Source organism: Abrus precatorius, unplaced genomic scaffold (genome assembly GCF_003935025.1).
Source record: "Abrus precatorius isolate BTA unplaced genomic scaffold, Abrus_2018 Scaffold8, whole genome shotgun sequence".
Lineage (NCBI taxonomy): Eukaryota > Viridiplantae > Streptophyta > Magnoliopsida > Fabales > Fabaceae > Abrus > Abrus precatorius.
The window spans coordinates 31,881,019-31,904,873 of NW_020874428.1; the positions used below are offsets into that span (position 1 = coordinate 31,881,019).

Genomic DNA, 23,855 nt, shown 5'->3' on the forward strand with positions numbered 1-23,855 from the left:
CATGGCATCAATCTCTATTTCTTTTATCAAGTTTAACCCCATTGCAAACTGAGAAATGAATGAGTCCTCACTGATTCTTGAGAATCAAATAATACTCATATACCTCTCTTTCATAGTTTTAATGTTAAGACTCCTAGCTTGAGCTTCTAAGCTGTGGACTAGTCTTTAAAATTGGATCCATCCGTTTTTGAATAGGTCATCGTTGAATGATAAATCACTACAGGTGGAGTGACGGAGATACCTATTTAATTCATAGAAAATTCAAAATCTTTTGGCAGGCGAAAATAACTTATAAAATTAAAATTATTTGACAAACATGATCCGTGATAAATAATTTAAAATAACGTATAATATTATATTAATAAAATATTAAAATTAATTATTATTTATTTATATTTTGAACATGAAATATTTTAAATTATATTTTTTAATATAAAATATATTTAGATACAAAATACAAAAGAATATATGAAAAAAATAAAAAAAATGAAACTATTGTAAAAGTGAGGAAAAAACGTAATGAAAATGCATTTTAATTGTGTGAAGGTTAAGGTATTTTTTTAAATAAAAAATAAAAATATTGTAACTATTTTTTGAAGGCTAAATATTTTTTAATTAGCATTTAAAATGATAACTTTAAAAGTTAAAAGCTAATTTTGTTTTTTATTTACCAAATAAATAAAAGAATGTGAATCCTTATCTCGTAACCAAAATGGAAACATCAGAATTAGTTCTCTAGAAAGTAGAAACTACATGATTCCATCGTATAGCGTTTTGCACAAATTCAGAAGAGATGGATTATTTCCTTTTTGAACCTCTACAAAAATATTTCTAGTTGCATGTGTTCTGTTTCCTATCTTCCATTAGGGATGGCAACGGGTAAAGTACCCGATGGACACTCGCAAAATTTACCCACAATGAATAGGGTATTTATCCGCTTTATGGATACCGGTATGAGTGTGAGTAAAAATCCGCAAATTTTAACGGGTATGGGTATCTAAGTACCCACCCCGCCCTATACCCGCATATATATATATATATGTTTCAACTTTGCTCTACAATTATGCATTGAATTTTTGTATTATTATATTACATATGTGAAGTTATAAAAGATTAATATAAAAATATATTTAATAATAAAGTAAACCAAAAAATTTATTTACTATTTTATATTATTTAATTAGGCTAATACAATTTAATTATTATATAGTTGATATGAGATTGATTTTTTAAAAAAATATTATTTATATATGACACACATAAATTTTTTTTATATTATTTAATTAGGCTAATACAATTTAATTATTATATAGTTGATATGAGATTGATTTTTTTTTAAATATTATTTATATATGACACACATAATTTTTTTTTTACACAAATATTTTTGTTAATAAAATCATATTCATATTTAAATCATAAAGTAAATGACAAATAATAAACACATTGTAAATATTTTATAAATTTTACAATCACCTACTATTATCGTAAATTTATTATTTATTGATAATATTTAAATTTTATTTTTATATTTTAATTTAAAATAATATTTTTCTATGCAACATATGTATAATAAGCACAATTATAATCTATTGAATCTAAATAATATTATTTTTTTATGTTCAAAGAAATTTTTTATAAAATATAAAATATAAAAAATTATTGTTAATTTTTATTTGTTAATTTCTTCTTCAGATAAAAAAATATAATTTGTTTATATACACATATATTTCTTTATTATAAAATTTTATGGTGACAATTTATCTTTTATTCAAATTCTTTCTTTTAAAATTTATATACATTAAATAAATATTTAATTCATTAAAATAATTTTTAAAAAATTTATATTCTTGACAAAATACTTTATGTAGTATATGAGTTAAAAATACTATTATTATTAATATATATATATATATTAATTATATTATATTATTTTAATTAAATCTATTATTTTTCTTACAATTTCAAATTCAAAAGTCAAAAAAAATATTTTATATATCCACTTTTCTTTGTTAGTACTTGAACTGACCCTAACTTTATTCTTATTCTCAATGTTTGTCTCATTAAAACCTAACAATTATGAAACATTATTCATTAGAGTTAGTTGTCAATGCCGCCACAAGATGTCACCAAGTGATCCCATACGAAAGGTCACCCATTGTGCAGATCTATTTCATTGTACGTTGCTGATTGATCGAATCTCACACAAGATAAGGTTATCGCCAACAAATAACTTCTGCATTTAGTTTCGCTTATTATTTCTAAGAATTTTAGTTTACAAAATTATTATATTAAGATACATTTAGCACTTGTGATATTTGAATATTTGCTTTTTCATCTATGATTATACCTTATTCGACAACTACATATTAAATTTTTGTATTATTATACTATTTATGTGAAGTTATATAAACATATTTTTCTTTATAAATATTTTTTTTTTCAAACAAGCGCGGGTAATGGGTAAAAGATGGGTATGCGGGTACTCAGAGGGTACGAGTACGGGATTAATGGTCATACACACGCAAGTATGGAACTGGGTACGAGTATTTTTTTAAAATGCGGGTATGGAGATGGATACTATATACCCTACCCATTGCCATCCCTATCTTCCATTCACTTTCCCAATTGAGTAGCTGATGGGCCCAGCTTGACAATTAAGGTGTGACATGCAATTTAAACCACGGAACTCCATCCTTTTCCTCATGGTGCCCTTGTAATAAGCGGCAATGAGATTTGCTGTATCTTGTTGCATATCTTTCTAATTATTTTTTTCTATTTTAGAAAATAAGTATTAAATAAAAAAAAGTGATGAATTTATTGTCTCAAAAATGTTCAAAACATCTAATAGCTTAAGAATTTAGTACCTGGATGTGTAGATATCAAAGTAGGAGAACTTAAAATTATTCAATGCAAAAATATGAATCATGTTCCCAACACAACTTAAAATTGTAAGATAACAATCTAGCGTCTTATGTACTTGATCCCATCCTCTTGGTTGTAAGATGGTTTCTTGTTTACAGAGAAAAGGGCAATAACTCATCACTTTCCAACCCTTAGTACAAATAGTTTTGGATGGAATGGAGACTGTTGAGAATCTACTGAGTGTTGAGTCTTTAATGGTTACATAATAAGAGCCCATTAGAGCAAAGATTTGGTAAGCTACTGAATGAGAGTGATGTTGCACATGTTTTGCTCAGATCATGTATAGGCACCACAAAGTTTATCCCTGCTATTTGTCATTTAACACTAAGATGTGGACAATTTGCACCAACTGTTTTACTTCAAAGGTTAATGCTGCTGTCTATAATTCTGCAAGGGTGACCATATTAGTGAAAATATAGGGGAAGCATATCTAAGAATTTTCATGGGGGAAGTCCTACAAAGTACATTCTTTGTTTCAGAGATGTCAAATTCATAATAATTAGACTTGTTCCAACCTCTTCTCTCTTTATGCTTAAGTTGTCACATACCTATGCATATTAACGTTTAGATTAAGCCTGTAAAGCTTCCTTCATACCACGAATTAGAAATTAAAATCTCCTGTGAAAAACTGGATTATGCTTTCAGACATTCTTGTGCTAGAAAATTTAAGGACTTCTTATTTTTCGATTTATCCTCAAGTTTGCAACTTTCCTTCGTTGTAACTTCATGTCCACAGTTGAACATCCATGCTGTTTGAGATTTTAACTTCTCAACAAAGTTGTGCATGTCAGAGTAATAGATGAGAAGAAGACATTTATATCTCAAGAATGATATCTGCAGGCAGGAAATAGATGTGATGATCAAATGATCTGTAACTAATTTTTTCTAAGCCATATATACGGTTTTCTAGACCATTAAATAAAAACCAGTGCATTAGAACTTACATTCAGAATCTGTCATGTTCCACTTACTTCCATTCTCTGCATCAGTAATATGCTCTTCTTCACCATTGCCAGATTTGGACGCGTGTCTGTTTTCCAGGTGCTTTTTTATAACATCTACTAAAATTGAAGCTTGGAGATGTAACTTTTGGTGGAGAATAGCCCTCAAAATCTAAAATGAAAAACAAATAAAGAGCACTATAAGATAGTCCTAAAGCAACCATGTAGTGGCATCTGTATGTGGAGAACACTCGCTAGCTTGATTTCTGATGTACCTTCTCCATTCTGGATTCTGTGGATATTAGATAATTGAAACTGGGAGTACGTTGAAATCCACTTCTGCAAACAAAAAACTTCTTAAGAAGAAAAGCAAGTGCTTTCTTGCCTAGCTTGAACGTCTCATTTTCTTTTCCTTCAACTTTCAAGCTTGAATGTCCACTGTTCAAATGTTGATTGATCTGATGAACGGTGTTTTCTTTCTGTTCTGTGACCCAATATGATTCTACCTGTTCCTGGAAATATACGTTCAATGCATTTTGAAGATCTTGAAGAGTGAACTCCTGTACACAATCTTGAGAGGTAGATGAATCTTCTGCAGTAATATTCATGCCATGCGAATCCTCTTTCAGATTGCTATTCCCCAACGTCCCCATTACAAGTAGTGCCTGAGGCCCAGTTACTGAACTTTTATTTGTAAAGGTTCATGTGGTATTATAATCTATTGGAAAAGAAAAATGCTGTGTAGACACTCATAGATGTGATAGCTAGGTGTTATAATGTAATAGAAAGAGGGAGAAAAAAAGCATTAAAAGTTGTTAATACTTTTGAGTGTCTATAAATTATGCTCAATAAGAAAATTTGGGATTGGATATGTGTGGATAATTGAGAAATTTAACTATCCTTTTCACGTGTACATGTGATAGATGTTGATAATTTTCTAATAAATTATTAACTTTGATACACTTTAAGATATGTTGGAGAGTCAAGTTTTGAAAAGGGGACAATGTTAATCTCTATTGATGCAACTAAGTTTAAGTAATTAATAGTAAAAAGAATTTATTTAAAAAATATCGATTACATTTTTATGTCTTTAATACAATAAAAAATATTTTTTTAAATAAAAGCTAACTGCTTTTAAATGTTTAAATTTACTCATAAAAATTGATATTAATAAAATTCTTTTTAAAGAAGAAAAGAATATTTTAAAATTCATTTTTAAATAAGGATAGAATGATAAATTACTATTTAAATTAAAAATAAAATATGTATTTTTCCTACTAAATCTTAACTCGTAAAAGTAGTTTCAAATTCGTTATAAGAGGCAAATCCGAAATTTTGATACTGAGTTGTGAGTATGAAATATTATAAAGCCATTTCAAAGAAATAATGGCTTATTATTTTACGTAGGAAAATGGATGAATGTTATAAGTTAGGCTCGTTAATAAGTAGATCCAATAAAATAAAAATTAAACCAAAAACTCAAAATATAAAATATTGACCCGCTGTTATTAAATTAACTCAATTTTTTTTTAAAAATGAAATAAGTTCAATTTTAATTTTAAAAATTAATTTAATACAAATTAAATTAAACACGCACGTATATACACATGTTCTTATGTATGAATAAGATTTTGTTTATGCAATTACTACAAAATTCTTACTTATCTAATTAAAAATACCTCGACCAACTCAAAAAGTTGACTAATGGGGAAAGACTATTGTATTCGTATATATATTTGATCTATTTACATATTTTGATAGAGCACTAATATCGATTCTCATACTTGTCTTGGATCCGATCTGGGAGAGAATCAGGTACCGCAGTACACGGTGCCTCACAAATTTTAAAAATTGAAATTTAGATAATATGCTTATTTTTTATATATTTTTAATTAAAAATTAGAAAAATAAAAATTTGTTATATTAGATAATAGCAAACGTAACAATAAATAAAGTTTTTGCATCTATATTTTTAAAATTTTAAAAACAATAGAAAATTTTAATATAATATTAACCGTAACAAGTCAGATTTTCTATTGCGTTTGTAAATTTTTTAAACTTTTGTATTACAATTCTTAAATTTATTTTTTATTATATCTATATATTAAACTTTTGTATTATAATTTTTAAACTTATTTTTCATATACAGTTTAAATTTTTAAAAGCTTTAAAAATAGTAATTATACATTAATTGTTATATATATCTTATGTGTGTGTTAATGTGTGCCTAATATTATATTTATATGTGAATAATTATGTTTTAGGTAGAGTTTGGTAAATTCATTTAAAAAAAAAGCGAGGAGAAATTCAAGTGCGTGAGAATTGGAACACAAAAAATATTTTCTTTAAATTGTCTTATTGAAGATATCTAAAGTTACGACACAATCTAGATATTATGCATATTGAAAAGAATGTTTGTGATAACATACTAGGAACATTGATGAATCTTGAAAAAAAGTCTAAAAATAATATAAAATCTCATTTTGATCTATAATATTTGGGTATATGACCTGAGTTTCACGTAACTATGGTTGAAGAAGGTAAATATATATTTCAACTTGTCATATGAAGAAAAACGTGTCTTTTGTCGATTTTTAGTTAACTTAAAAATTCCTAATTGTTACTCTTCCAATATATCTCGATGTATAGATGTTAAAAGAAGAAAAATATATAGAATGAAGTGTCTATTCGTGGTTTTCTACAAAATGAGGTTTGTGAGGCACTAATTGAACTAAGTTACTTCTTTAGAGAGATATGCTCTAAAACATTGAGTATGAAAAACATGGATTTACTTGAAAAATCAATAGTTATAACGTTATGCAAGTTGGAAAAAAATTTCATCTTTCATTTTTTAACATAATGATTCATTTACCTATTCACTTAGTAAATAAGGCAAAGATGGCTAGACCAGTGTAGTATTGTTAGATATATCCTGTTGAAATATATTTGCGTAGGCTTAAATCATATGTGAGAAATAAAGCTCATCTCGAGGAATCTATTGCAGAAGCATATATTGCACAAGAATATTTGCATTTTTGTTTGAGGTATTTGTATGGAGTTAAGACAAGATTAAATAGACATGGACAAAATTATGAAGGTGATTTTGGGGAGTGTAACAAATTAAAGTTGGACATTTTTTCACAGCTTGGCAAACCATTACATGGAAGAAAGTACGTTGAGCTAAGTAGAGTGAGAACAAGTTAGAATTTATGTTCTCAAAAATTGCGATTAAGTCTCACCATTTATTGAGTAAATGATTTTCTAAAATTATTTATTCATATATTTATTGTAATTATATTTAATTCATTAACTATAATTTTTTTATTATGTTCAAATGACTAGATTACAAAAGGAAGATTCAGTCAAAGCAAACTCACAAAATATAGAACAAATACATGAAAATAAATTTTATCAATGGTTTAAAAAACATGTAAGTATATTTTATTTATTTGTCTATTTATTATACAATTTTAGCATACAGTAACTAATAATTTTTTTTAATAGATTACATTATTGAAAAAGAGCGAGGAAGAAAGTATAACTGAATCTTTATTTTACTTGGCCTGTGGACCTGTTTTACGATATACAATTTATCTTATAAATAGATAGATGTTTACCACAAAGGATCATAATATAAAGTTAAAATTCTAAAATAGTAAAATTTTAGTTACAAGTGATGAGACTGCAGGTAATTTAAATTATTTTGGTGTCTTAACAAATATTATTTAATTTGAATTATTTTGGTGGAAACAATGTTATTTTATTTAAATGTGATTGGTAGAACGTAACTTCTAAAGGAAAAGAATACAAGAAAGATAAATATGTATTTTTTCTTATCAATACTAATCACAAATTGAAGACCAAAGAGCTATATGTTTTAGCTAGTCAAGCTCACCAAGTGTATTATGTTAAAAACACCAAAGATCCTACTTGACTAGTTTTTATGAAAACAAAATCTCGAGACTTGTATGATATGCTAGAGATTATAGATGACGCATGTTAAGAAAATGATGAGATTGATTCAGTTCCTATTATACCTAATGCATTAGGTAATGATCAAGTATTATCTTTGAATATGATTAATTTAGCACAATCTATTATTAGTGGAAGTACAATAATGCTCACAGAAATTGTTGATGATGAAGAAGAAAGTGATTATGAAAATATTGACTTAACAGAAGATTTTATAGAAGATGAAGAAATCAATAATATTGAAGAATATGATATTGAAGATGATTAATTTATCTGAAAAAATAAAGATATCTTCACTAATTGTGAACAAAGAATTTAGATTTAAGGTTTGTCATTTTAATTATAATTTATTTGCGTTATATATAATTTATTTTTTAGTTTTTAAATTTATTTCATGAAATCAACTATTTTGAATGTAATTCGTTTGACAATTTAATATTCTTCGATCTGATCGAATTTTTTGCATGTTTTATTATTATCTTGAATATATTATAGGTATCTATAGTTCCAAAAATGTGACCATGCATACTTTATAAATTATAATAAATTTTTTTATTTATATGTATTGTTCAAAAAATCATAATATTTTTTTAAAAAAATTATTATTAACCTCTATATTATAAATTAAAGTATTTGATATAAAAAATGAAGCATTTAATGAAACTATTGATTTTTCGCATATATTTTTCAAGTTAAAATTATATGAAAATAATATGTAAAATATACTCATTCTTTCTATAATAATTTTACTTTTTGTTCACTTTTTTCATTCTAATTTTTTAAAATTAAAATTTTTATTAAATTACTTTTATATAAAACAAATAAATTGTCAAAATAATTTTTACATTTATATTTAATAAATTTATTTTATTACCTTATATAAAATGTTAAACAATAAATATTAAATATTTTGAATTTAAATTTTATAAACAAATTATTTAAAAAAAATAAGTTAATGAAGACTCATTTTAATTTGACAGTAAAATTCAAAAAATTTATAAAATTGCTGAAAATAATTTATTCAACAAACGTAATCGGTAGCATTTAAAAATTAAATATTATAACAGTATTTAAAAAATATCTTTTATACAACTTCACTCAAATAAGATAGTATATATACTTAAACTCAAAATCAATAATTAGGTTAGAATAATTTCATGTTAATGATTTACATGGTTAATTATAATAGAAGACTTTTAAAAAAAAAGATAAAAAATGTTGAGTAAATTATAAACTAATAAAATTTTTAAAAAATAAATATTTGATGTGAAAAAAAAAACTTATATAGCACAGTTAAAAAAATAAGATCATAAAGTCGTTTTTATCCTCCTTTAAGTTATTTTTTTTAAAACTACTCTTAAATATTAATTAAAAATTATTTCTATAGTACAAAATAATTTATTTAAAAAATAGCTACTACATTTTTATGTCTTTAATATAATAAAAAATAATTTTTTAAATAAAAGCTGACTACTTTTAAATGTTTAAATTTACTCATAAAAATTTATATTAATAAACTTCTTTTTCAAAAAGAAAATAATATTTTTAATTTTGTTTTTAAATAAGAATAGAATGATAAATTAATATAAAATTCATATATTTCTTCATTTATTTTATAATATATTAATATTAAATTTAAAAATAAATTATTTATTTTTCCTTCTAAATCTTAACTCGTAAACGTAGCTTCGAATTCGTTATAAGAGGCAACTCCGAACTTTTGATACTGAGCTGTGAGTATGAAATATTATAAAGCCACCTCAAAGAAACAAGGGCTTATTATTTTACGTAGGAAAATGGATGAATATTTAAGGTAGGCTTGTTAATAAGTGGATCCAATAAAATAAAAATCAAACAAAAAACTAAAAATATAAAATATTGATCCGTTGTTATTAAATTAGCTCAGTTTTTTAAACAAAAAATGAAATAAGTTCAATTTTAATTTTAAAAATTAATTTAATACAAATTAAATTAAACACGCACGCATATACACGTGTTCTTGTGTATGAATAAAATTTTGTTTATGCAATTACTATAACATTCTTACTTATCTAATTAAAATTTTGATCTATTTACATATTTTGAAAGAGCACTAACATCGATTTAATGTCTGCGTTGTAATAATTTTAGTGTCTATGTTATGTAAATAGTAATCAAAGATAGATATTAATTTAAAAGTGAGAGTGAGTTAGTTTTACGTAATTTTTATAATTTTTAATAAATTTTAATTAATAATATAATAATTAATAGTATATTAAACAATATGCTATTAGTATTTTTTTTTTATAAATATTCACAATCAGTAAATTTATTTGAAGTTAATTTTAATATTATAACTTATATTCACGAGATAAGATATTTAGTATTCTTTATAAAAATATTACATTTATGATATATTTTGTTATTCATTTAGTCACTTAAAAAAACCTGTACAATTTAAATTGAGTTGAACCATATTACATTTAATTTGAAGTTAAATCGATTGAATGTAAAATTAAAAAATCAATAAAATGATATCAAGATGATTTTTTCTCCCTGTAAAATCAGCAATCTACGTTAAACATTAAATTTTGGTAAATCCTTTTTTAACATAACTTGTGTTGTGTATGAGAGGATTCCTTCCATATATGGTTTATCTTTCTCTAGTAAAAAGATTCCACGCATAACAAATATGGAGGTGCTGAAAATGCCTTAATTCTCTGCACATTATTTTGTTCTTAATATTATCGTCTTCTTAACTCTGCTTTATTCTTTGTATCATCATCTATACCTACCATTTCATAGACATCATAAACACACTCGAGCTAAACAAACCAAATAAACTGTTTCTTTAAATGATCTTGAGAATTCTTTATCATTGGAGAATGATGCAAATGCTTACACGAAGCTGATATTGAGTTTGGTTTCTTCTTCTCACTGCTCCCATTAAGTTTCTTTTGCATCCATTTAAGAATCTGTAAGTAAAGGAGAGAGAAAAATTTCAAGAATCAGAACTACTGCTAATTGTAAAAAACAATGATGTAAGCACATATATAACATATATAACAACTTTTCTTTACCTTCATTTTTGGTGAATCTATTAGGAGGCCCTCTTAACTTAAAAAATGGAGATAAAGAAAAATGTACGATGATGAGGAGATTCCCATAAGGCAGGTGCAGAAACTGCTGAGCTCACAAAGACATTAAATAGAAAGTATGCTTAATGTTGGCCAAACATGTACTTTTCAGGGTTTAAGTTACAGTTACTTTCTTTATAGGGTGGTGTTCATGATCATGAGTGTCATGAAGACTCTTATTAAAGAATCAATAATTTTTTAAAATATCTGATAAACAATGTATTATTTAATGTATTAAAAAATTAAAAAATATTTTTTTTTCTCCTTTCTAATTTAAGTTTTTCTTTATCGTTATGTATTTGTGTCCTCTCCTTTGCTTTCTTTCACTTTTTTTAAATCTTTTTAATCATCTCAATTTGACTTTATTTTAATGCGTAACAAAATGTTATACAAATAACTGTAATAATTTAAATTATCATAACTTCACATATAAAAATTAGGCACATATTTAGTATATAAAAGAATAAAAAAATATATTGTATATCAAATTAAGTCACAATTTAAATTTATTTTTTATAAGTATTTAAAAGAGAAGGCTTTTAAAAAAATGAAATAAAAACTTTTAAAAAATTGAGATTACCTACATTAATTTTAAATTATGAATAAAGTTTACTTTTTATATAAAATTTATTAATAAGTTTATTCACATTTAAGTTTAGAGAACATTTATTTATTTCCAGATATATATAAAAAAACAAAAATACCATACGTATCGTTACAGTGGCAGAAAAATGTCTGAAGAACATTTCCACCAAGGCAGGAATATAAGTACAACAAAGCATACTGCATTATTGCTGCTGCATACATATATAGAAATTGGTACATATGTGTCTATATATATAGAGAGAGATGTGTTATTTTGCACATTTTTATAATGTTTTTTATAGTTAATTTCTCTCTCTCTTTTTCCATTATGTCATTATTTACATTTTTTTTCTTTCGTTCTAAATTATACAAAAACAAATATACAAAAGTACTACACAGGTTTTTTTTTTCACACACACACATACATATAAAATAGCAAACACAGTGTTGTATCAATATTGAGCAGATTTCTGAAAACATGGAATATATGCTTGCTGTTCTGCTTTCTCTTTGGTCAACCAAAATATATAATATTGGATATATTATATATACTTTAACAATTTTTTCCTCCAATGTTTATAGTATAAATAGGAGGTAAGGAAAATAAGCAGTCAATTAAACATTTTGAATTTATGATATCGTATTACTTCTTAATTTGAAATATTGAAATCAGTATCCGTTGAATATATATATGATAACAATTTAATTTTCAGTAAATGTATGCACTTTAATGGTAATTATAGGTTTGGTTTGAGAAAAATATATTTGTTTTACTTTTACATAAATAATTATAACATATTGCTTTATTTTTATTTTCCAAAAAATTTATACAGAAAATATAAAAATAGATTTTTATTTTAATTGTTTCTTGAATAAACATTTTAAAATATAAAATAAAATAATACAACATTTATATAATTATTTATAAAAAATTAAAAATATTTTTAAATCAAATGAAATAGGCCTAATATATTTGTCACAAAATTTTAATGTAATTAAAATTGAGATTGATTATTTTTGTTCAAGAATTTAAGCTTGTTTAAAATGATAAATAAATCAACATGAATGAAAAATGATTTATAAATATAAACAGCACTTCAGCCCAAAGTTTTCGTGGGATGTCCCTTACCCACCGAGCCTCTCCTGAGTAATAAATAGTATATCTATCAAATCAATAAAGTTTTGACATTCTTATATTATTTATGTTCTTTCAGTTATCTACTTTTATTTAACAATTTTTTTCATTTTCATTTTAGAAAATTTAAATTTTAAAAAATAACTATACATGTTACGTAATTTGCTTTTAAAAGAAGGTAATACATACTCGCAGGATCCTAAAAACCAGTTCCTATCAAAAGATATAACGAGAATATATGTAAGAATAAGAAAACGCTTGTTTTATTGCAAAGAATTAAAAAATAAAAAATATAATTAATTATTTTGTTGAACTCAATTTATATGGATTGATAAAGAAGTATAAGCATCTCAATAAAAACACTGTTAAAAATAGTCTAATACATAATGAGATTAAAATATTCTGCAATTCCGATCCTTTTAAATTGCAAGGATCCAACCATTGAAATTAACATTTTCTAAAAAAGTGAAGTCAAATTATGTCTGTCATCTAACATAAACATGTATAATGTATTATATTGTTAATATAAACTCTCAATGTTTTAATTTTTGTTAGAAAAACATATAATAACAGTTGCCAAGGAAACATTAAATTGTTAATGAATGACAATGTTTTTGAAGTGTCTACATTCTAAACTAGGGTTAATTACGAACTCAGTGTGTTTGTATGATGTTACTGAAAATAAGTTTTTATTATTTTACTATATCGGGGCAGGTAGTTCAACAGGTTTAAAGCTAACAAACCTAACTTTACCTCACTCAAATAAGTCTATTCAATCTATCGTTTGAAAAATCTATTTAATTTGATAGTTTGGAGTAATCTATCTATTTTGGTCGAGTTAAACAAATCAACTTAATCTATAACTATGCCTAAGAAAACTATCCACGTCCTAGATAATGCTAGCTACAAAGTTTTCAATTAAATAAATTGAATTTTAATTTTTTTACCTCAATTAAATACATAATTTTTTTAATGTATGCATCTATTGCTATCTTTGCATATGATAATCTTATTAAAAAATGATATGTAAGTATAATGAATTTTATAAATAGAATAGTCTCTCGTTGTGGTTCGAAAAATATTTTGAATATAAAAATAATTTATATGAAAAACAGTTTTAACACAAGAAAGACCCTTTGCCGTGTAGGACATTTACCTTTTGGAATTTTCCACATGCCTGCTTTTATGCAATGATTGACTTGGAGATTAATTTCTATCTTGAGAGTGAAGAGGCATCTGATAGTTCAAAGTTTCACAGGCTACACAGTTTTGTGCGCATGGGAATTAAACTTGAGTGGCATCCAAAACAATAGAAGACGACATGAAGATAGTAAATATGTGGATAAGGTGAAACCAGCTGTGTTTAAAGAAACAAAACACTACTTGATCAAGTTGAAGCACCTGAAACATGCATGCACATTGTCCTGTGTGCATTGTTGTTGAAGGTTACACTACTGATGTGAATATATCATAACAAGTTTGATTGCTCATCCTGAACAACTCCCGAATATCCAAATAAAAAAAGTAATAATTTGTTAATTGCTGAGTTCTTTTCAACTCATTGACAAATCAAACACATTAATGGTTCTTATTTTACTTTTAAGTAAATATTAACTAATATTTTAAGCGTACAACTATAATAATTAAGTCTTATTTTATTAAATATGATTAATTAATCAATATCTTAAGTATATTAATTAAAAATCAGAAATATTTATTTTATTAAAAAACATAATAATATATTTTGATGTATTTCTAATATAATTCTAATATTTTTTATTTATTAGTTTCTTACTCACTTTAAAATCTAAATAAAAAAGTCTTTATTTATATTTAGAGTTTTAGAGTATAGGATTTAATATTTACCAACAGAAATTAGTTTGAATGGCAAGTGACTCGATATCATTTAAATAAAGTTTTAGGTTTGAATTTTTGTGTATACAAAAAATCTTCAATGATAAACTTATCTATCACATTTAGATGCGTGATCCAGGTCGGATTCAAATTAAATTAGATGAGAAAAAAAGAGTTAGTATTTTAGCCAAATTTTATATTTAGTGATTAATTTGATATAAATTATTTTCTTTTGTTTAATGCTTGTAACCTTTTAAGCTGTGAAGTTATTGAATAAAAGTTTATGATAAAATAAATCAAATTGACAAAAAAGTGTGTAAAATCTTAGATAAACAAACATAACAAATTTTGGCCTAAGCCTCACCCATGTAAAGTTGCTTTGGGGAATAGCTGAGAAAGACCTTACTACTATTGCTATGACATATTATGAGGATGACTTAAAAAGGTGCCTATCTTTTCCAGATTAACATGATATTCTACAATGTTGGATGTCCATGTCTGAGTAATACAGTGATTTGAGGGTCACTATTGGATCATGATACTCTCAAATATATTAAAAAAATGATTATTTCAATAAGCAGAGTAATTATTTTAATAGTCAAGATATTTTTTCTATTGATAATTACTTCCAGTTTTTTTCTTCTTCATGTTTCATTGTTCTGTTAAATCTCAATGTAGAAAACCTTCCCCCCAAAAAAAATAAAATTGTTAAAATATATCATATATTTGATTCGCTAAGAGTACAATCTCAGCAGACAGTAATATTGAAAGACCAAAAGATGAAGAAATCAGAAGATCAAGGACTAAAGAATATGTTTGTTTTCTCTTTTGGAAATTGTTATCAGTTTTTAAAAATAAATTTTAATACAAATTTGTATTGTAAGTTATTTTTAAAAACTGAAAACAGTTTTGAAAAGAGAAATTAAATATACCCTAATTTTTTTTAAAATTAGTGAAACAATTAAGAAAGATAAAACAGCACATCACTCTTACAACAGTACAGACAATTTGCTTATGCTCAATTAACAAAGTATATGGACACATCAACAGACATTGATATTACTCATCAAAAAGGACTTTGCAAAAATAGATTGTACAAAAGGAAAAAAACTGACTTGCTACAGAGATTTAACTAAAGAAAGAACTAGTGTACAAAACTGCAAGTGCTAGGAATAAAAATATCTCATAACATCATTTAAAATATCTATCACCTTTTTTATGAGAGTTTTTTAAATTAAAATTTTTAAAGTTAAATTTAAGCAAGTAAAAATAATAATATTTAATTAAAAATAACACATTAATTATATTAAAATTATAAAAATATAATTAATATTTTTAATAAAATTTTATTATTTCATTTAAATTCAACTTTAAAAATATTGTCATTTTCATAAAAAGAAATGTGTATAGTCTTTTCACGTTACAAAATCTCTATAACATGATTATTTACTGTTAGATTCCATTATTTGAACCAATAAATATGTATTAGATATTATATATAATAAAAAGAAAACCTAAAAATGTTTAATAAGAAAGAATGTGAGTTGTACACTAAGAATATGTGAGATAAGACATTTTAGGTTAGTTAATTTATTGGTTAAAAATTTTGTTTAATAAAAATAATATTGTTTGGTAATATAGTTGAAATGAATAATTATTAATTTTTTTAAAATATTTATATTAATAATTTTACTTTTTTTATCCATTGATTTTCTTAAATTATACTTTTTTTATATTAAAAGGAAGAAAATATGTCACAATTAATAAAATAAATAAATTTTACAATAATTATTATTTTAAAAAATAATAAATTGTTAATATCTTGGGAAGGACTTTAAAAAATTCATTAAATTTTATTTTTTTATAAATAAATATTTATAAATAGAAGTGAAATTAAATTTATTATTTTCATTTATTTTAATAAATTTATAGTTTTTTAAAATATATAATTACTAAATTTTAATTTACTTAATTATGATATTTTAATTTATTATTTTACATTTATTAATTAATCTAACAACTAATTTTATCAAATACTTTTAATTGAATCGTCTAATTTTTTAGTTTTCATCTTCTACAGAAAAATAGTTAGACTTGAGAGTTGAGATTTCAGCCCCTTTTGGCAATTGATCACTTCCTCATTTAGCTTAAAACCAATTTACCGGATCATCCTATCACTTGGAGGGTGCGACATTCTCAAGAACATGCTTGATCTCTTTAACCATGATTGACTTCACTCAAGAAAACATGTCCTATCATTCTCGACTGTGGCCATTAATGTAAATTGTCTCTTGTACCACTTAAAAACCATATAGGCCAACATCAGTAGTGGGAGGGTGAGGGACACGCCAAGAAAAAGACAGTATAGAATTTTATATACAACACAAATCTTTTTAATCTCAAACAAGTTTTTTGATATTACATATTTTTAAAGTAATTGATGTTAGGAGAATGTTTACGAGACTAAATAAGAAAATTATTTTTTTCTAAATAAATTATAACACTTGATTTATTAGATTACACAATAAATTATGTAATGTCAATTTAATTAATATTATATTAAAAACTTTTAAAAATTGATATTATAAGCATAGTACATCTTTTGGCTACAAAATATAGTTATATAAAATCAAAACATCATTATATTGTTTCACTTCCATAATTCACCTTTTCATGTCGTTATAATAAAATTAAAAAGAAAATATTATAATCACAAATATAACTTGTATAAAAAAATTAAACTTAATACTTCAATTTTTAGACTATACAAAAATATGTTTCAGACTAACAGCATTGTTACAAAGTCGTGTGGCGTGTTAAAATATAAGAGAGCCAACATTCATTTGGACAATATTCTCGTAATAAGCAGAGAAAGCGCACTGAGGTAATTAAATATTCCACGAGGAAAATGCTTCTTTGATGGCAGATAAAACTTTGTATGTATCATTCAGTTTCTTCTTTGTTGGTACAAGGGGGTTTACTTTCTATTGCAACTTTAAACATTGTATGTATCATAGAAAGCTATACAGCAGAACACAAGCAAAGAAAGCACCCCGTAACACAATAGATGCCTTACTCGTATACATTTCCAAAAAAATAAAACTACATATAAAAACAGTAATTCCTATGTGCAGTAAAATACAACAATCATACAACAAATTGGGATTTCAGCCTTCGTTTCCAGAACAGCATATTTCTGAACAACATGTTAGACAGCCAAAGCATCCTAGACCAATGCAAAGTTGTGTCAATGCAGTTGCACATTGGTTGTTTATCCGCGTACAACATTGGATGCAACACATGCAACAGCAGTAACTACACAAGGTCTCACAACAATTTGTGGCCGCCTTAAAGATTTCAGGCACTTCAGGCAATTTCGTTTCAGCTCCCGGTGGAGTATTTTCAGCAGTTGCTGTCAAGTTGCCAAAGCCAATGCCTAAGTGAGGGAGTAAAGTCATTCTCTGGCCTTGGACGTTTGCCTCATACTGAGAATGGCTCTTTTTTGACACCTGTTTGCAATGAATGAACAGCTTTTACGTGAGGTTTAATCCATGTTTGATAACAATATAAGCAAACTGCAATAGAAACATGCAGTGTTGTGTGAGCATTCAATTAATAAAACAGACAGCGTAGCTCTTCTTAGATATATAAAAGTTCTTATATCTATCACCATATATCTAAATATCCATGGAATTTGTAGTTGTTTTACAGAATTTAATAATGAAAACATAATTTATTCGACAAAAGCCTCAATTTCTGATACATACTTCTTTTGTTCCGGCTGATTCCTTGACTTTCTTTAGGTGATCATCCTCAAGTATTATCATCCGTGTATACTCAGAGATAAAGCCAGTCTGCAGGCTCATCTTCGCAACCTGTCAATTAAATGATCAGCCATAAGAAATATATTAACAAACTGAAACAACTGAAAAACCCATGTATACTTTGAGTGGAATGATAGCACGGAGATTATTAACAAACCTTCTGTTCTAGTTGTTTATTTTCTGAAAGCCATGCTTGAGCAGTTAGATGCTCTATTTGATCTTTTGCAGAAACCTGTTAAAAGAGAAAATGGAGCAACATAATGAATAATAATAATTAATGTGAACATCTAATCAAAAGATGCGAGGACATGGCTGCAAGAATAAGATGAAACAAATATGTACTTATGAATCATGGGCATACCAAATAAAGAAGACCAATAAACCATGATTCTTTATGTACCCAATTCAATGGATCTTATAATTATGGCAAAACTTGCTTTATGAAAAGACATATTTTTCAAAGTTTAAACAAAGAGGATTCACATGAACACCAAATAGCTCTTTAGCACCCATGAACAAAACTGAGAATCTCCTCTCAGAAATTGTAGATATAATTTCGGAAACAAAAAATCTTGACTTGTAAGTAGTATGCTAAATAGTGGAGTACTTTACCCTTTGTACAGGTATGTCCTTGGCCTTCTGTATCTTCATATCTATTACACAATTACTGAAATCAGCCAATATACCTTTGACTTTAAGAGTTTCAGGAAAGTTTCCCTTGTATCTTCCAGACAAAATCAATGGAGCCTCTGATGAAAGATCTGGAATATGAGAAGGGTATACCTATCACAAATATTGCAGATGATTCCATAAGAAATAGCCACAAGTTCTAGGAAAGTTGGACAAATTTGAACATATAATAGTGTATGTGTAACAGAAAATAAATTGTCAGAATTGCTAGGACATTCAGGTTCTATTATAACAGAAAATAAGTGATGAATTAAAACAATACAGTCATGCAGTTTGAGAGACAGGGCTATGGCAGATTAACTGAAGGAAAAGAATCAAAATCTTCAAATCAAAGACAGTTATTTAATGGTAAATGGCATGTGTTTTGTAATGACCATGGGAAAGGAAAGAATGAGACATGTAGCCAAAAAGTTATTTTTTCAATTCAGTTTATCCAAGTACTAGTAAAATTTTACCTCAAGCTCATCAAGATCATCCATGTCCATTTTGATATTAACAAAAATGAGAGATGAAGCTTTGTCAAACAATGTCAGCATTCGAGGCTCAATCAAATCTGGCAATTCAAAAAGAAGGGAAGCTATCAAATTACTTGTAAATGCAGAAAGTGTAATATCCTTCTCTAGCCAACCAATTGAACCTAGTTTGTTTAATCTCAACAATCCCATTATATGCCAACCAAGGTTATTTGAACCCTTAAATTTATTTATGAAAGCCAGTAAGCAAAGATTAGTCATGCAAATATGAAATAGTTTAAGGACACTATTTGGAAATAATCCCCTAGTATTCCAGCCAAGGGCACATGAATTCTTAAAACCTTGAGGTTAAAACGTAATTATGAAATCCAGTAAACAGGGATTAGTCATGCAAATAGGAAATAGTTTAAGGACGCTATTTGGAAATAATAAAAAACTTCTGGGACCTATTAGTAGTTAGAAGGGTCAATTCTATCAAGTTAAAGAACTTGTTCACAAATTACCTCAAACCCTTAATAACGAGATACCACTCGAATTATTTGAATGCAATATTCAATTATGTAGAGTTGTTACAGAAAGCACAAAATTCAGATAGGATCATTTGTTTTACATACCAAAAGTAAGTTGCTATATAAGGTGGCAAAATAATAACTAATAACCCAACAGACTTGCAATCGCTAATCAGCAACATTACACAACTATGGAACCAACCTCATGTAATCTAATTGCTTATTAGGTACATATTTATTGATATGGTTTGATATTCTTTAAGACCCAGCAAAATCATTTAATCTGTAACAAAAATAAAGAAAAATAATGGCAATGCTATTTATTTTTAAAAAGTTAAATTCAGAACTTACCTACATCCAATGCAGCATCATATTGGCCCCTACCAATCATAGCAAGCATCCGCAAGAAATAATGATTGCAGAATGGACCTGGGGTTGTTGAATGAGGTGTTACATTTAACATGAGTATGTGATAAAATGAAGAATTATAAACATCATTCACGATGTATTAGAACAACCAAGAGCAATGTCTTAAAAAGGTTTTATTAAAAAAAAGGAATGACACAATTTAAAATTAATGGCTCAAGTGGCAAGTTCTGATCAAGGCTCAAATACTAGGAGCCATACCTATGCCAAAAGTGTAAATTCGGGGACATATTGACTCTTGATTGATCATATGATTCTTTACCATAGCACAAATTTGTCTCTCATCTTCAACAGTTCCATCTGTAACTAGGAAAATTATTGGAACTGAACTTTGCGCATTGGATAGCATCTCTATTGCCTGAAAAGAAAAGCAAAAATTATAAAAAATGCATTCTACCCAATGCTGGGCAGAAAACAATTACAGTGATAACAATACATCAAAAGCAAGTCACAGAAAACATAATGATGAAACAGAATTAGAGGTGGAATGGATTCTCCATGTGTCAGGTTGAGCATAGATTCATTTTATGATCATTATATTACACTTTGGTTCAGTATTAACCACTGCTCAATAATCTTTATGAAAAAATAGTGTTGTATTATATATATATATATATATACCGTGGTTAATGGATGTGAAATATTTGTACCACCACCGGCAACAAAATTATTGGTAATCCACTCCGTGGCCCTTTCAACAGCATCCCCGGAAGCCAATTCCATTGATTTTGAAAATATATAGCTCTCTCCATTAAAAGCTATTATTGTAAATGAATCATCAGAATTAAGCTTAGAGAGAGCGGCCAATAGTGCATTCTTTGTGTCATCAATTAGCTTTCCCCGCATGCTTCCACTGATATCAATAATGAATATTATGTCCTTTTTGAATACCTGCAAATTAAGTAGTACCAGAAGTGAGAATGAAAAGACAATATAAAGAAAAATATACATTAAACATGGCATGTACACCTACAAATTTAACAGATATTACAAACCTTTTCACTCTGAATATCTCCAGGAGAAAGGTACATGCAGAACATCTCTCTTTGATCAAAATCATGCACAGGTGCAGATTCCAAAAGAACACCACCATTTATATGACTTGAGGAAATCTAAACATATATAGCGAGCCGATAAGATAACCTTCTGACTTCTCAAACTAGGAATAAAAATAGAAAACCAAATTGTCACGAGTCTTACAGCATACGAAAAGCTAAAATCAACTTTTGACCAAGAGAGAACTTCAGAATCATATGAGAAGCCCATGCTCCCAGCATGACGCCTCACTTCCTGAACCCGTCAAGAAAAAAAAAATGGTCAATTGGTTATATTATCATAACGTAAAATTCAGTGATCCCACAAAAAAAACGAACCAAGCAAATACAAACCTTCATTGGGTGGCTAACAGTCTTACACAGAATCTCACTTCCAGCAACAGCACCCACATTTATCTTTATCTTTTCTCTCTTTGGTATTTTCTTCGCAGCAGGGTTGACAAAATCAGGAAAGGTAAACGGCACATTCAAAGAGAACTGACCATTGGAGTACACTATTTTCTGAGACCAACAAACTTTAATTGATAAATTGGAACCCCCATCAATCTGTGACAATCACAGTCAAAACGAATTTCAGCATCACAAGAAGACAACTAAACAAACGACACAGATCCATAAATCTTCAACTTTCTTTACACCTGAGGTATAGTCAAAGTAAATATATTAGGCTTGAGAAAGCCTCCGTCATGAGCTGGGGTGGCGTTTTCGTTGCCCTTGTCATCTTCCATAACTACCAGTTGAGTAGAATACGATTTTCTAGAAACACTAACTTCAACACCTAGAATTGAACCCTGTTAGCCAAATGATATCAGAACGCAAAAATCTACAGCACATAAAAATACTACTCAAACACAACAAGTTTCATCATCACTTCCAAAACACACCAATAAAAAAGAACCTCGATGTTTTATTATTAAAATAGAATTTACATAGTAAAATAAATTAAATAGAAAAGAAGAAGAAAAAGAAAAGGTACCTGGTGACCCATGGGAATAGCAATACGGCAATCGCAGAAGCGGCAACCCATAACGCAATGGAGTCTCCAAGAGCCGGAGACTGTGACGAACGCAGTGTCTAAATAACAATCAGCTTCCATCTCAATCGCGTTCATCTGAAGCGGAATCAGCGCCGGAGGGTCGCACCTTCCGTACACGTGTGGCTGGTAGCTCGGGATGTCAGGGTTGTCCACGATCCCTGGATCGTAGATCACCGCGTAAACCATCGGCGCCGAAGGAAGGAACGCGGTGGTTGACCTGGCCATAGACGGGGGCGGCTTCGGCGGCGCCACCGCCCTATCCTTGCCGAAGTATAATCGCTTGGAGAGCTTGAGGCCGTCGTCAACGGCTTTGGAGAAATCTTCAGCCATTAGAGAGAGAAGAAAAAGATGGGAATGTGAAGAAGGAAAGATGAGTGGGGAAGAAGCAGAATGTAATAAAGGGAAGAAGAGAGGGTGCAGTGTGGGGCCCTCTCGAGTCTGGTTTCCGTTACGAGCTGCGTGTGACCCTTTATCACTTGACACGTGTGTATCTTCCGTGTCGGCAAGTGGAAGCTGATTCGGATATCTTTCTGGCCTGGGTAGAAAGATTTACGAGGGATTATTATTGATTAACTATTTTTAATTGATTTAACATTTGTATATAATTTCATGTTATATAGAGTTGACAATAATGGATTCTGAATTAATGGCATGCACTGTTGCATTTAATACGACGCATTCCGCGTCGCTGTCTGCGTGTGATGGGCAAGTTATGCTGCTTTACTTTATTCATCACAATAATTCTTATTTTTTTATAAAATATATTTCGATATTGCTTAAAATAATAAAAAAATGTTAAAAAATTAACAAGTAATAAGAAATTTGATCAAAAGCTCCATTAATAAATCTCCCCGCGCTGTGGTCATCCCCAGACTCGACCGTTGGAATGACGTTAATGAGACACGGTACACTGCATGGGACGGTGACTCTAGTATGATCATTCATCAACTTCGAGACATTTAGATTTCAATCCCTAGTTTTGGTTTTCTTTTATTAAATTCAACCTCATTGGAACAAAGAAAAAAAATATGATAAAAAACAATTTTATTAATTTTAAGGATATGAAAATATTTTTAAAAATATTTATTAACTTTAAAATATAAAGCTGAAATAAATATTTTCAATAAATTTTTACTATTACGAATATAAAATCTATTTTATATTTACTAAGTACAAATTTGCTCAAAGTATGACAAATATTAGCCTTAAAACTTCTACATAAATAAATAAGAACAAATTTTATCTTGTTTATCCGAAAAGATAAAAAGAAACAAAGGCAAAGTGTATTTCAAAAATAAACTTTATTAAACATTT

General features: G+C 27.3%; 2 protein-coding genes across 4 annotated transcripts; both read right to left on the reverse strand.

Moving 5' to 3' along the window:
• Positions 1 to 3,739: 3,739 nt before the first annotated feature.
• On the reverse strand, positions 3,740 to 4,519 carry LOC113874725. The gene is made up of 3 exons (XM_027512939.1): positions 4,142 to 4,519; positions 3,870 to 4,038; positions 3,740 to 3,759 (listed from the first exon to the last, which is right to left on the reverse strand). Exons 1-3 carry the CDS (start codon positions 4,517 to 4,519, stop codon positions 3,740 to 3,742), a joined length of 567 nt encoding a protein of 188 aa, XP_027368740.1.
• A 12,892-nt stretch (positions 4,520 to 17,411) lies between these two features.
• LOC113846153 (von Willebrand factor A domain-containing protein DDB_G0292028) lies at positions 17,412 to 22,904 on the reverse strand. 3 transcript variants are annotated; one of them, XM_027474101.1, is made up of 13 exons: positions 22,482 to 22,904; positions 22,144 to 22,296; positions 21,839 to 22,051; positions 21,651 to 21,740; positions 21,446 to 21,562; positions 21,072 to 21,341; positions 20,652 to 20,808; positions 20,376 to 20,453; positions 19,498 to 19,595; positions 18,965 to 19,135; positions 18,510 to 18,584; positions 18,296 to 18,403; positions 17,412 to 18,037 (listed from the first exon to the last, which is right to left on the reverse strand). In XM_027474101.1, exons 1-13 carry the CDS (start codon positions 22,869 to 22,871, stop codon positions 17,696 to 17,698), a joined length of 2,262 nt encoding a protein of 753 aa, XP_027329902.1. In that variant the 5' UTR covers positions 22,872 to 22,904; the 3' UTR covers positions 17,412 to 17,695. The 3 variants fall into 3 exon arrangements, with proteins under 3 accessions (XP_027329902.1, XP_027329904.1, XP_027329903.1); XM_027474103.1 differs by having other exon boundaries at positions 22,144 to 22,283; positions 22,482 to 22,617; XM_027474102.1 differs by having other exon boundaries at positions 17,449 to 18,025; positions 22,482 to 22,890.
• Positions 22,905 to 23,855: the final 951 nt, after the last annotated feature.